The sequence below is a fragment of the Curcuma longa genome, chromosome 17 (assembly GCF_044706935.1).
Source record: "Curcuma longa cultivar G26 ecotype Majalengka, Jawa Barat chromosome 17, ITB_CL_G26_1.1, whole genome shotgun sequence".
Taxonomy (NCBI): Eukaryota; Viridiplantae; Streptophyta; class Magnoliopsida; order Zingiberales; family Zingiberaceae; genus Curcuma; species Curcuma longa.
Window position 1 is genome coordinate 2,697,660 of NC_133877.1, and position 15,701 is coordinate 2,713,360.

The following is a 15,701-nucleotide window of genomic DNA, read 5'->3' on the forward strand; positions in this document are numbered from 1 at the left end:
CTGATCTGCGCTCCTTTTTTCGGTTTATGGATCTATTTTTCTAGTTGTTCCTCGTTACTTTTGTTGATCATGTTTCGTTTTCCAATTCGTTTTTATTGAGATATAAAGCTAGAGCCTGTGTGATTCATTCTCCTTCTCTATTCTTCTTTTCTTGTGAGTTGGAGGACGATTTCGCCGCTAGTATCGTTACAGTTCGCTGCTGCTCCAGCAGGCGTTCCGTTTTATTTCGTCCACAAGATATCTCCCGCCCTCTTCCTTCCGTTCTCGCTTTCTCCAATCTGACCTACAGCGTCCAGTAGTCGCGGAAACGGTGGGCTCTGTTCCGGCTCTGTGACGCTCCCGAGCAACAGAAAGACGCTGGTGAACGGCAACTCCTGCGAGGCGCGGGAATGCGAGATCTTTGCGGCGCTGGGAGCGAGCCGATTCTGGGGATGCACCCTGATCGACGCGATCGCGAACCGAATTGCACGATAGAGCCTCGATCACATTAAACGGCGAGAGTGTGGCGCATGAAGGTGATCTCCGTCTTCGTGATGCAGGAGGACCTGCTTATCCCGATGCTGACCGTGGAGGAGACGCTGGCGTTCTCCGAATTCCGCCTCCCTCGCTCCCTCTCCGCCGCCAAGAACATGGCGGTCAGCACCTGCATCAGCGCCGCGCTGGGGAAGTGGGGGTGCTTCTCCTCGGTAGCCAGAACAGACACGATCAATTTTCCACCTTTTTTATTTTTTAAAAAACACATTTTAAATAGAATATGTAAATTCATTTAATCATTTCTTTTTAAATTTTAATTTGAGCTTTAGGTGAAAAAATATTTTTAAAGTATTTTAGATATTAAAAGTACAATTTTAAAAAGGAACTTTTTAAAATAATTTCCTTATTGGTGAATCGTGGTCCATTGCTGCACTTGTTCCAGGCATCTATATATAGAAGGGCCGGAAACCACGGCCGTGCGCTACCAAGTACCACCCCGGCTTCGCCACCGCCCTCGCTTACCTTTTCGTCATCCTCCTCCTTCGAGAACTTCGATCCATCAAATCCCGTTCTCTTCCTCCACTTGGGCGATCTCCCGTCTTCCGTCGATCTTCCATCCGTTCTTCGCCGATCCATTCTGACCTCTCATCTGCCTACTCCACCTCGATGTCGTGGCTGAGATCGGCCGTCCACAAGGCCGTAGAGGTCAGCGGCAAGAACAACCTCACGCGCACAGTCAGGAACTATGCAGGCACCGTCGCTCACCACGCCGGCCAGGCAGTCGCCGGGGGGACCAGGATCATCCAGAGCCGCATCGTAATACTCTCCCCCTCCCCCCTTCTAATTTTATTTATCTTTCCGATAATGAAGTCCTGAAGAACCTGCTTAACGGTGAATATTATGTGGATGCTTAGCACTTCTCTTCATGTCAAAGTTTGATAGGTAAAATATTTAAATTTGATCTAGTTTAATATCTGGTGCCATTACAGGGATGATCAAGAATGAAAGTATATAGCATTGAGTTTATTGTATCATTATTGTGATTAGTCTTGTATAAATTGATCAAAACCTTGTTATTGTTGTTGATTATGAATAATGAACATGGATTAAATCACAGTGCAACAAGCGTTATCTAGGCTTGGTCCTACCAGTCTGCAATTGATGCTTCTCTTTTTCTTGATGGTTTGTCTGAGAATGTTGATTTTGAAGAAATGTAACATCATTATTTTGTAGGGTAATAAAAACTCTCAAAGCTTCAAGCAGACTGCAAAAAGATTGGAAGACATTGCTGTATCTTGCAAGGGAATAGAGAGAGTTCAACTATTGCAAACATGGTTGTTTTCTTTGCAAGAAATTGAAAGAGTAATTGGAAGTTCAACCGATCATAATCTGCTGGAACAGCCCCTGTCATCTGTTGAGAGCAACTTACATCCTGGAAAAGTTTCAATGGTTAGATAAAGTTGTTTTAGCACCAAATATTCTGATGTTTGAAAAGGCAAAAGGCAACAACAACAACAAAAAAAAAAAAATCAAAGTCAAGTTGTGTTAGTGTCTTTGGATTGTGGAAACAATTCTATTAATTTTATCTTCTGATTCTCGAATCATGCAAATAGCCAATGGCATCAAACTTCTGAAACCCCAAGTCATTAATCAGGCGAACAAGATAAGAGAACCTGTTTGACAAAGCTTTCTATCACAATCAGAAGATCAAATTGACTCTTGAACATGAATCCTTTTCCTGAATTAGATTCTTAGGCATGAAACACACATCTCAATATGCCTCACTGCCCTTTGTCATGCACATTTTATCCTTTCAATTGATAATGAATATTTTTACAAATTTTCTCTACATTAGAATATGAGATAATTTCTGTACTGTGAATTTATTATCAAAGATGATAATATAGTAAGCTTCCAAATGCATCTTTGGACTTAATATTTGTTCAAATTAGCTGATGAATGAAAATTGATGTTCTTCTATATGGTTGTGCAGATCTTATATTTCCTCGGGGACGAACCTATGAACTTCAAGGAAGTGCTTCTTTATAGCCAAGCCCTTGAAGGTGTTATATTGTCCATGGTAAGTTTGATTATTAACATAATAATTTGCAAGTTCTCACTCTTGTTTTGCTTTTGAGATCGTAAAAGGGAGAGTTAAGCCAGTAAAATATGTTTTTTTTTTTAAAGTATAGAGATACAAGTATTAAAAACAAAGGATAACAACAGGTGAAACAAGGAACCCAACAGATGTTAATAGTAGGAAAACTAAGTGAACAGGTCATAGATCAGCTCCACTACAGTTGTTCAAAGGTAGTAAGTGGTTCAAAGAGAACCAAGTGAGGAGGGCATCCATTGAATTGAATCTTATCGTGAAAGTACATCAGTCCTTATCTTCTGAATTGTGTACAACTAGGATTGGGTAAATGTGAGCGAGAAGAAATCCACTGCATCAAAGAAATCATTGGGTGCTCATCATCCACTGGCCATTAGGGATGGCAATGGATACCTGATAATCAAGCATCCACAAGTACCCATCCTGTTCAGGTTCAATACTTGAATATGCTTAACAATTAGGTTTAGATCGGGTTGTTTACCCATTTAAAAGGGTATTTATTTATCATCCCAAGTGAGTATCATTTAATTGAGTTTGTATAGCGGATTATCAATCGAGTGTGGGTTCACATAGCATCTAAAAGTCCTGGTACCCAATCTACTGCCATCACTAGAAGTCATTTCTTGTTTGTTGAGCTGAATGCAGGAGAAAAGATGAGTCCACACACAATTTTGCAAGATTACATTGGAAGAATATATGCAATATGGTCTCCTTGTTACTGAAATAGAGCCAAAGAACACAATCAACGTTGAACTCTCTATTGAGGAAAGTAGTGTGTCATCAGCAATTGGATAATTTGAAAGTCAGGTGAGTAGCAATTAAATAATTAGTGAGCAAGATAAATAGGTAGAGACATAGATGATTACCCTGCCTAATCTACCTACCATAAGCAAATCCATTTCCTGCTTTTTTATTAACCACCACGGTGCCATGAATTCAGAAGGAGTTCATGACCCAACAAATCCATTGAGCTGGAAAGCCCTACTACTGAAGCACCTGCTCTAGAGCATCCCATTCGACAATATCAGACATGTTTCATCATCAAGCTTTATCAAGACATACTTCTTCATGTTTGCACCAATTTAATACTTCAGTAACACACACATATCAGGTCCCTTGAGAATTACAAATTGATGAGCACTAATTAATGTCTCCAGAAACCTTTACAACTGGATGGTAAAAACTTTGGGGATTAATTTAAGTAGAAGATATTCCAGGTTAATAGGGAGAAAATCAGAGGTGGTATGTCTCTAGAAATCAGATTTAATTTGATGCCATAAATGTAATAGGAACTTAGCATTGGACCATCCAATTTATGACTTCTTGAATCCCCCAAGTTTCTTCATTGCAAAATGGATCTCAGACTCAAAAAGGAGAAGACAAGTTCAACAAGAGTGATCAAGCAAAGAATGAGCTGCTCAATCTCATGGTTAGAGGGGTCGAGGTCCCCATAAATGGCAAAAAGTGGGCTGTAGATGCTCTAAAACCAGGAAGCAAAGAGTGAGCTACTTGCTCAATCTCTTGGCTAGAGGGTCAAGACCCCCATAAGAGATGAAAAGTGTGTTGTAGATGCTCTAATGTTTTTTCCATTATCCCTGAATTCCATCTCATGATCAACTATGAAATGAATTACATTTACAACTATCCCCATTTACATTTGCTTGCTTTAGGCTGATTAGTTATTCCAACAAAAATTGACAGATTCATTTTGCACATTTTATGTCCATTAGCAGAAATAATTGGACAGATGTCCTAATTACTTCTGTAAGTTTGATATTTGCTTCTATGAACTTTCTGGGCAAAAATTTATTGTTCACTGTTTAATCTATAATTGAAGGCTTTAAATACTTTGAAAAATATTATGCATCATATTTGATCTTAGGCATTGTTCTTGCTGATCATGGAGGTTAACCGCAGGTTAAATCTTTTCTGTGACTCAGATTCTGGAAGCTCCAAATGAACAAGAAGTTTCTCTGCTCTTCCAAATATTTGGGTTGGTGGGAATCGTGTGATTATGCATTCTCTTTCACGTGTCATTTATTCCTTCATAGCATAGTTCTAATTTTAGCAATAACAACTATACGCGAAGTTGAATGCTATAAATATCACAAGACCTTTTGTATTGACTCTGAGACTGCTCAGATTTTTTCTTTTATCAACCTTTTCTTTCTGGTTAAACTTGTACATACTATTTGAAATTCAATTTCCAGCTAGATAGCTGCAAATATTGTTAATGATTATCTTTAAATAACTTTGACAACTGTTTGGTGTAACATAATCTATTAGAAGAGTGGTTCAACAGAATGTTGATTATATCTTCAATATGCCACTCACACAATTTAAAATTTAGCTGGAAATCTTACTCTTTATATAGTCTATCTTAGTGGTGTTTTGTTATTTCGCAGCCCATTTTAGTTCCACGTTAAAACTATGAGCTATATGGTAAAGGGTTTAGAAGGGTGCATTTCAGATGAATTACCAGTAATATGAGCTTAACCATTTTGGTTGGTTTGAGTTATCTATTTAATGAACTAATTCTTCTGAAGGTTGTCAGGATCGAGGACTCACCTAGAAACTGAGTTGTTCATAGGAATTATTTCATTAGATCCTATAATTTAACAGCAGATTTTTTTAAGAATAATTTATTCATGTATCTTAATTTTCAATATCTAGTTTTATTGCAACCATTTCAACTTTTACATTATTCTAATATCATGAAGCCTACAAAGAATTTATCAATAGACTTTTGTTTGTAATAAATATGGAAGTGAACAATTTGTTAATGGCTTGCAATTGCTCATAAGATGTTGTAGCTGGTCCAAAACATTTTGCAAGAACATTTTTATTGTTCTATGTTGAGATATATGTTCTTTTGATTTAATTTGAAGTGATTTTGTTCTATCTGATTTGCTATTCTGGATAGTGCAGTCGTGTCCTTTAAATTTACTACTAATCAACAGCTTACAGATCTCATTACAACATATCATATAGAATCACTTTTGTTTTTTCTGTTGCTTTTCAGTTTATAGCTATGATATGTAAATATTTTCTTGTGTTTTTGAGTTTATACAGACACTGTCTGACCGGGGGCAAGGAAGATCACAATGATATTATAAGCAGGATACAGCAACTTTCAAAAGCATTTTCAGCTTACCAGGAGGAAGTTTTGGTATAGTTCATTGTTTCTTTTATAGACTACAATGTCTGATGCCTTATCTATTTGATCCTGCAGTCTGACTTTAGGGATTCCAGCAAAGTATACATTTGAAAGTTAATTAAAATAATAATACTTATTTCATAAGGTTGTCGCTTGTTGATTGGGTTTCTTTTTATTACTGTGAATCCATAGAATGACTTGCATTAAAGTACATGTTTTTGCACAAGAGTATTTAGAGAGGCATTAAGTGATAAATAGTCTTTCAATTCTTTTCTTTTGTACGATTCTATTATTTGGGGAGCAAATATGATTCATATTTTTTAATGTCTCATCCAAACCGTATTTGCCAAATTTTTTATGTTCATGCACATTTTCAAATGTTTCAGGTGAAGCGTGAGGAGCTTCTTCAGTTTGCTCAAGGTGCAATTTCAGGACTAAAAGTAAATGCTGACATAGCAAGGTTACCAATAGACATTTATTTATAGTTTACTGGTTTCATTAACTGACAGTTGCCTTCTATTGCAAAATGCTGTGCACTTTATTTGAACAAGCAATTGACTAACATAGCAAGGCTACCAATAGACATTCATTTATGGTTTCCCTGGTTTCTTTCTCAGACTCAGACAACTTGTGTTGTATTGCAAAATGCTTTCCATGTAATTTGAACAAGCAATGAAGCATTAGGATTTCAAAACACTGAATTCTCTCCTAGATTAAATCATAGTATGCTAGCGCAAGTTCATCGTAGGAAACAACCCATGGGGCTTTTTAAGCAATCTGAAGAAAAGATCTTTCCACGATGTTAATGTTACAACCCAGATTGGCATCTTCTTTCATTCTGTTCTAGAAATCAAGGAATAGATCGTTTGCAGAGAGGAGATATGAAGATGGGAGCTCATTTGTCAGATTTGGTGGGAGGCCCTTTTTCTAGATGGTGGAGATTGTTGACACGCTGAAGCCGGTATATTTTAAGTCATTTGACCTGTGAACTAGAGAATTGTATGGTTGGGACAATTATGTATCTACTTTGAAAGGTAAGAGTGATCCATGTGGACTACCAGAAAAAATAAACAGGTAGCAAATATATTCAAGGTCCTGGGTTCAAAATCTGTCTTAGTCATAAAAGGTTGGAGCTCGAGAGCTCCCACTCATACATTGTCAAAAAAAATGTAAAGAATAAAAGTTACTAGGTTTTAGTTGAAAATATTGAGTCACATAGAATTAAATATGAATAGTATATTCAAATTTGTTTGGGAAAGTGCTAGTGAAGGTTGGAGCTTGAGAGCTCCCACTCATACATTGCCAAAATAAAAGTAAAGAATAAAAGTTACTGGGTTTTAGTTGAAAAAATTGTCACGGAGTATTAAATATGATTAGTATATCGAAGCTTGTTTGGGAAATTGCTAAGGAATCCTATGTTAGAATCCTTACCCAGTATGCTGAGGGTTTTATTGTCAAGTTTTGTCAGATTATTATCTAGTCTTGTAGTTATCCCCATTCCTAATTCAAAATTAGTTTTAGTTAGGTTGGGCTCAGATATCATGATGGCGATCTTAAGTTTATCTTGTATTGTTACTCCCAATCTGCAATAATTTTGTTCCTATTCTTGTCAGATTAGAATATGAAATCTCAAAGCTTCAAAAGCAGGTCGATGGAATAGAAGTATTGCAAATGACCTCAAGCGAAGATCATGCTGGTACAAAAAAGATTTCAGATATGGTGGAGGTATGATTAATGCTTAAGATAGCAGATTCTGTTTTTTATTTTGGTAAATAGGCAAGATATGATGCATTTGTAGTCAAACTAGAACATGTTGAAGTTGAATAACTTGTGGCAGAATGACACATTACTTCTTGGTTGGAAGCCTTAGTTTTTATGCGTAGGGCCCTATCAGAAATATTCCTTGGCGATTTAATATTTAACTTTGCTGCATCATTTTTCAATAGAATTATTATATAAGAGTCATGCTTTATGGCACATTTCTCTTCAAAATTTGGTTCCTGTGAAGTTAACAATGGCTTCAAAAGTTTTCTTTCAAGATATTTATTGCCTTCTTTTTGTAAAGTTAATTGATGAAAATGCAATTTGATTCTAAGACCCTTTACAAGAGCATTTGTGCATTTATCCAGGTGCTATCCCATGTCTATTTAAAACTTTAACATCAGAAATTCTTCTACTTTTGATAAACAAACTCCTGAAAAAAAATATTTCCACAAAAAAATATCTTGAAAAGAATATTACTTTTCACACTTTACCAAACCCTTATAATTTAGATTCCCAAATTGTTGGGACACATGGCTTGCTGAATGACAGCCAACTTCACGTAATTTCAAGCCTACAGTTTTGGACACTCTAGTTGAGACCAAAAGGATCTCTACTCAAATAAAAAAGAGCTAAGTCTAAATGACTTGGGTATTTTTGGTGGTATATCCTTCAAATGGATGCCAATGGAAGGATAAAATCCATGTAGCTCATTCCAAATAGGTGGGAGACATGAACTGTCATTGTTGTTTTGGTTGCCTTGGGGTTGTCTCATTCGTTGTTTTAGCAAAGTTCAAGCTAGATTGAGGTTGGTATACTTTCTTCAGAAACCATAAGTATATTTAAATTTTCATCTATTATGTAAAATGAATGGTCTGGAAGTTTTAAAACTGCAAAACTTGTCTTAGTATTTTTATGCAGATAGTACAGCTCATTTTATTGAGCGATTAAAGGATTTGAATGTTTAAAGCAAGAAGAATCATGCATGCATTATATGTTATATCTCATAACATTTGTCCAGGATGGTCGTTGAATTTCTATAGTAATTTGTTTCAAGAGAATGTCTAAAGCAAGAAAAAGCATGCATGCATTATATGTTATAAAAAAAAGGGCAGCCCGGTGCACGAAGCTCCCGCCATGCGGGGTCCGGGGAAAGGATCCATTGTACGCAGCCTTACCTTGCCTTTGGCAAGAGGCTGTTTCCAGGATTTGAACCCGTGACCTCTAGGTCACATGGCAGCAACCTTACCGTTGCGCCAAGGCTCCCCTTCTATGCATTATATGTTATATCTCATAATATTTATCCAGAATGATCAGTGAATTCCTATAGTAATTTTGTTCAAGAGAAACTCTAGGATTTTCAGAGGTTGTATAGCTGTATGCTCATGATGCTCATCCTCATATTCTGTTGATGCATTGTAAATTCTCATACTGATATAGCATTTTGATTTTGATTGTTTTATGCCATTTTCTGGTGGATAATAATTGTCCAGGATTCTACTCGTTACTTAGACTAGCAGTTGTGTCCTGTAAAGATAAAGGTTCTCCATGAATACATGACAATATAATCAGAGCTACAACTTTGGCTAGTAGGCATGGTTGCTTATGCACATTTCTCTTTGGAACAACTTGTTTAACCAACTTTTTAGTTACGTTCCTCTTGATTGCTTCATTTCAACATCATCTTCATAGTTAACTATGCTCGATTTGTAGATTCTGCAAGAGGCACTAGTAGAAGTCCGCCTATGCTCTAGATTGGAAACCCTACTTTTAAAGACAAAGGGCATAAAAAGTGGGAACTCACTGGATGTCCATTCTCAAAAGGTACATGCTTCTGTTTTTCTTTCAAATTTTACTGCCTCATCAGTGCTTGCAGTTGGTTGCATGGATTTATCTCCCTATTGAACAATATCTATTAGTAATTTTAGATCTTTTAAATCTTTTTTAATTATGGTAACTTAAAGTTCATTGATATTCCTCTACTTCTTGCACCTTCAACTCTAATTCATTCAACTTGTCTAACTATCAATTTGTCTAATTACAAAATCTATTACTAATCTTTGAACATGTCCTACGTCAACTCTGACAATGTATCATGATTTTGCTAAATTGTAATGCTTTGCATGTAGTTTAGTTTAAAAAAATAAACTCTGAATCAATTCTGTTTAAAATTTTGTGTTGCAAAGTTACCTAATTGTTTTTGTACCTTGAGAACTTTTTTGTAATATGCAACAGTGCCCACTGACACCTTAGTTTGTCCGTCAATAGGTGTTGAAGTAATTTATGATAAGTGGCAGTTACTATGAACCCAAGTTATAGAACCTCATTTTGATCCTTAGACCATTTGAATTGCCCTCGTACAAATAAAATGTAGTACATCTATTCAAGAGTTGTTTTGATTGCATATTCTATTCTAGCACCTAATTAGTGGCGATCTTGGTTTTTACTCTAGGAATTGATGCAAAAGTATGATTTTTCTTATTTATCATGGTGGCAAGCAATCATTAATATTATTTGTTTGCTGAGCCAAAGAAACATAGTTTATTAAAGTATCTGTGTGAATATAAATTATATTATAGAAATTATGTAATTGGGAAATTTTTCTAGGATTTGCCTAAAAGGCATGTGCGGATGTGTTATGAACTTATTATGTTAGAAAATAGTGCTTGTGTTGAATGGTGCATTGGCTAGATTTACTATAAAAAATCAACTGTTCCTTCTAGATTTTTTTTAAGGTCCAGTGTCACAGTGTCATCTTAGATCCTTGAGATATTAGACATTTGCTAACTTTACTAGTTTTTCAGCATGAGTTATGTTTGCCAATCAGATGATGTTAAAATGACTGTCTGCCATTTATTGTGGGATGTATTTCTGATGCCGTACTTTACCTCTCCCTCTCTGGCTGCTATTCGTGCAACCAATCTTAGGCACTGGAATTATCATGTGCTTATTCCTTATTGTAATAGTATTTAGTATTTATGCTATATGGATTATCTTGCGGATATTCATTAAGATTTAAGTGGTATCTAGAGATGCAACTAACTTTTTTCACAATTGTTGAAACTGATTGTAATAATGTTTATCTGAAGCTGACAGGTTGATAAGTTGACAGTTCTTGCTGAATCTCTTGCCAACTCTTCCTCAAAAGCAGAACAACGTATCCTAGATCATAGGTACGATGTTGCCTTTTCTTATCTATGAATCACAAGTTTGTGACTAGTTCACAACACCCCATTAGGAATCAAGTACACAATCTAGATTTATTATTTGTCCTAATGTTTACACAAAAAAAGTGGGATACTATTTATTATTGCAGATTCTTTAAATGTTGATGCAAGCATATGTTGGTCAATCTTGACAGCTTACTAGTTACATAGTAGTATTTATCTTGGTTGGCTCAGAGATGTTTTTAGGTTCCGTCCCTAGAATCTTGTAGGATGTCCTAGGTGTTGTTCAATTAGTTGTACCCGAGTACATCTATAAATCTTTTCTATTGGGTGATCTAAATTACAGGGAAATAAACTCATACTCTGTGGTACTGACCTTTTGTCATTCAAAAATCTTAAAATATGACTTGAACTTGTAAAAAAGAATGCGATACATCATTTCAATTTTGTTCTTCCTCCATTTTCAAAGCAGGCGTCAGAAAGAAGAGGCTCTTAACTATCATGTAGCTAAAGCTAATGAAGCTAAGGGTATTGAGAAGGTAATATTCTTCCTGCTTCTACTTCATTTTTCTTCCTATTACAATTTGTGCATCTTTCTTTATTTTCTATTTCTTTGTGAGATTTAATTAGCCATCCTTATACCTGCTTTAAAGGTTTTACATCATTTATTTTACAAAGAATTTTGAACAGTTGAGAAATAAAATACATAAATTCAGTTTTTTTAAGATTATTTGGGCGACATTAACTACTCACGTTTCATTCTTAAACCAGCTCCTGTAGTTTTGGCTATTAATCACTAACTATTGGTAATAGATATGTAGCTTATGATCAGGTGCGCAGTTGAGTCCTGGAAAGCTTCCCTCCTCCCTCCTTCTGTATTAGGGTTTTTTTTATCATATCCTTTTGTAATCTATGCACTTTTCTATGCTTTGCTCTGTATTTTGGTAGATCTGATAGAAACCTCACTTGGAAACTTCTTTCTCTATAACTTTTTTATCAGAACCTTGCCAAGCTTTGTTATAGTCAAACTATGAGTCAATGAATATATGGGTAAATGACTTGTATGTTGTTTGTACACTATATGGTTTCATGTGGTACACAATATATATCAACTAGTATGTCGTGAACATGCAAGATAATACATATAACATCAACATTATGGCATCAGGTGGAAAATATTTTCCTTCGTTTAAGATATCTTACTAAGGTTATTCTGGTCCTTTTGGGCTCCATTTGATCTTAGAAAAGAACTGGAGCAGCAAGGTCCAATTGCCAGGCTCAGGCATGGTGCCATCAGATACAGTGACCATATTATATTCTCCTCTTTCTGCTACCACTTCTATTTCCTTTTCAGTGACTGAAAGCATTTTGAATTTCAATACCTGGCTACTAAACCACAATCTTCTTTGAAAAGGATGGTCTGCCTCGTTGTTTCGAGTTGCATGATCAATTTAAAGATCATTGCATTGCATAATTTTCTAGTATATGAAGATATTCTATTTCTTGGAACTTCATATCTTGTTCTGTTAATTACTAATGATATCAAAATTTCCACTTTGGCATTTGCAATTTTTACATGATTTGTTATTTATAGTGTGGTAGCTCTTTGATGACTGAAGATATGTTCATAATCAAGGTTGTGCAATATCTAATTTTCATGACGAAACCTCCAGAATCTTAAGGCTGTCCTGTCTCTTATTCTCTGTTAAGTGATTACTTATATTGTACTTGCCAGTTCTTCCTGTATCCTTTTCCTATCAAGGCAGTTATGGATCACATCTCTGGTTTAAAATGGAGGGCCAACCTTGCAAGTCACAATTATGTTAATTTACAGTAGTGATTTATGTGAGCAAGGTTTGAGTTATAGGGATAACCATTGGTTGAAAGCATGAAACTTATACTTTGATCCTCAGACCTCGTCTTAGTGGGAGTACCAGGATGTCATTTTTAATATTTGGTCAGGCATGTGCTTACATCATCCATTTCCATTTATTGTGACAATTGTTAGCTGATCGTAAGTACGAAGACCTCTTTCTGCCTATGCATCTGAACTCTCATGTTTATGGATGGTGACTTGGTGTTTTGAACCTACCTGGATATCAGTTATTGGTTTATTTTGTCAATTTAAATCAGGAGTTACTCTCTGATATTGCTAGGCTGGAGGATCAAAGAGATGGACTTGAGGCTGAGCTAAAGAAGGTATTTTTTTGTATAAATTTCCTTTTTAAGTTTCATGAGATTTTCTTTTTCTTACATTGGAGTCTTCCCCTGTTCATGGTGTGTAATAAGCTGACAATAAGTTGAACTCACGGAGTCACTAAACTACACCCAAGCTGTATCCGCTATCATCATCATGATTTTTTCAGGAAGACTATGATGGATATACCTTTACCCTCCAATGACCAAATGTTCATATATAAGTGATTCCAGTTAAGCATATTTACATCTTACCACATCGAGTACTTGAACTTCCTCTTGAATAACTTTTACACTGATGCCAATGGTTCAGTGAATTATTTAAGGTCACTGCCACTGTATATCATCCATGAATCATATTGTATCAAATTTAACGGATTTTATTTGCCATAGAGTTTCAACTATCTGCTATTTTGAACTACCTCCATTAAGAGTATGTTGTCGAGAACTGGGTTTGTCCTAAACCTTTGTATGTTGTTGTATAGACATCAAATCATTACAAAGGAGCAGACTAGGTCCATTTCTGGAGGTTCTCTAGTCTATTTGACAAAGGATGCATGTTTACATGATGGTCTATAACTTATGGAAATTTAAATAAGAAAAAGCACAAAGTATAAATTTTAAATACTCTTCTACCAGTGTTATTGACCAAATCTGTACTTTATGTCAGGTCAATGCTTCTCTGGCAGCTGCTTCTGCACGACTCAAGAAAACCAGGGAAGAGAAAGACCAGTTTGATGATGCGAGCAATCAGATGATTATCCACCTCAAAGCAAAGGTTTTCAAAGTTCAATTATTCGTCTAAAGGTTTACATTCTAAAGAATTTTTATGGTGGTATTGAACTTTTCTTTAAATAACAGGAAGATGAGCTTGCAAAATCTGCCACTTTATGCAATGTAGAAGCTGATATTGTCCATATGTGGATTAATTTCTTACAAGATACCTGGAAGCTTCAATCTTCATACATAGAGCAAAAAGATAAGCAAATTAAGTATGCTCTCTATGCCCTAGGATGATGAATATAATTTGAATTCATATTATATCAACTTTAGGAAGTTGTTTATGATTTGTATGTACTTTCTCTTCTCATTGTAGCGAGGAAGTGGAAAAATATGGGAATCATTTTGTGAAATTGATTAGGTATCACCTTTCTTCATTCAAGGTATTTCTCTTGAATTCTCTGTAGTTTGGTTCTTCAGTCGTATAAAGGTTTTATCCACCCGATGAACACTCATTTAACCTAGTAATTCACTTCTTGTTCGACTTTGATCTCTATTCTCCTTCCAGGATGATCTTGGCACTTCTATCATGCATATTAGTACATTGGTTGAGAACTTGAAGAGATTCAATGATAGGTGGGTGGTATATGAACTGATGTTGTTTGCCTATTCATGTGGTGATGTGTCTTTCTCTATGTTAATTTTTTTTCCTTCTCTTCACTTTTTTCTAGATTTCAAGGAACACAAGATTGGGACAACAAGTTAGCTAAAGAGTTGAACCCAAAGAAATGTCTCGAGGAGGAATATTTGATAATTGAAACTAAGGTGTGCCACTTCTAGGCTTATAAATAAATATGATCATTTTCCATCACTAGCCCTTGCTGCAGGCAGAATGCAAGCAATAATAAAATTCTACCGTTACAAGTAGTTAGCACATATGGCAAATTTACCATAAACCTGAATTATCTGTATCATGATTGTGACACGCACACTAAACCATCTTTTGTGCTTTCTTTCAGATTGTGACTGCATTCAGCATAGTTGATCATATGGAGGAATTGTTTTATACTGAAAGGGAAAAAGGTTCCAGGTACTTACTTCTTGGCTAAATGACCCATTTACTCGTCCAACCATTGAGGTTGTCTCGACTTGATACATTGATTTCCTTTTTTCCTTTTGCGGCACATTGATCACTGAACTATTAGTTTGTTAACAATCAAGCTTCTTTGTTGAAGTAATTGTAGACTTTTTTGAGATTCAATAAAATGTCAAAGAAATCTTAGGTGACTTCCAGTACTTAAAATTTCTGCAAGTTCTTCTTTGAACAATTAAGCTGCAGCCTTAAGATAAGATACGAACATAAAACATTAACCTCCATGGAATTCCACCAAACAACACCTTCATAACATATTGTTATTGTTGTCCAAGTAGGGACTGGTTTCTATCAATCAACCATTTGAGCACTAATATGAGAACACGAGACTAATGGGCATTCTTTTTTGCAGGAGAGATGATCCTGCTGTGAACGAACTGTTTGAATCAATCGAGAAGCTGCGGTTGCATTTTGAATCCATCGAAAGACCTATTTTAGAGATCGAAGAAGCGGTGAGGGAATCCGAAGAAAAATTGCAAAAGGAGCCTTGTTATACTGTTAAAATAAATTCTCCAAGGCTCAGAAACGTTGAGACACCTAGATCAACTCCAAGGACACCGTATTATCTATCTGATGCAGAATCAGAAATCACACGACTTGAATTGGAATTCCAAAAGGCAGGCAAGCAGTACTCAGCACAATATATCAATGGTTGGGACTTTGATTGATTGGAAATCACAATGATACTACTCATTCAACTCCAATGGAAACCCAGATAGAAACACAGAGTCCAACCATAAAACTTTGTTCGTTATATGTTTCTTTTTTTTTTTTTTTTTTTGTACATTCTTTTTGCATCAGTGAAATACCACAGATACTCAAACTTATGTACGGATTTGAATTTTGAACCCAAGAAACAATCTTTTAAAATGCAGAATAAATCCTGCATTGTCGTACAATAGGACAAGCTACAACTATCTTTACTATACTTTAGCTTGCAGGTTCAGCTGCAACAAAAGC

The 15,701-nt window shown here is 35.7% G+C and overlaps 1 protein-coding gene across 1 annotated transcript; it reads left to right on the forward strand.

Annotated features, from left to right (window-relative positions):
- The first annotated feature begins 1,140 nt into the window (after window positions 1-1,140).
- LOC141811873 (uncharacterized) lies at window positions 1,141-15,409 on the forward strand. The gene is made up of 18 exons (XM_074699946.1): window positions 1,141-1,290; window positions 1,708-1,923; window positions 2,468-2,554; window positions 4,528-4,580; window positions 5,660-5,756; window positions 6,131-6,204; window positions 7,358-7,469; window positions 9,219-9,329; window positions 10,602-10,678; window positions 11,145-11,211; window positions 12,806-12,871; window positions 13,539-13,646; window positions 13,730-13,860; window positions 13,965-14,031; window positions 14,157-14,224; window positions 14,320-14,413; window positions 14,608-14,678; window positions 15,094-15,409. The coding sequence occupies exons 1-18, from the start codon at window positions 1,141-1,143 to the stop codon at window positions 15,407-15,409; spliced, it is 1,965 nt and encodes a 654-aa protein (XP_074556047.1).
- The last annotated feature ends 292 nt before the right edge of the window (window positions 15,410-15,701 follow it).

Excerpts from the sequence above, each read along its gene's own strand:
- LOC141811873 (XM_074699946.1), top strand. The coding sequence starts at position 1,141 with ATGTCGTGGCTGAGATCGGCCGTCCACAAGGCCGTAGAGGTCAGCGGC. Across the intron at positions 1,291-1,707 it reads GGATCATCCAGAGCCGCATC|GGTAATAAAAACTCTCAAAG; the intron begins GTAATACTCTCC and ends ATTATTTTGTAG. Across the intron at positions 10,679-11,144 it reads CAACGTATCCTAGATCATAG|GCGTCAGAAAGAAGAGGCTC; the intron begins GTACGATGTTGC and ends TTTTCAAAGCAG.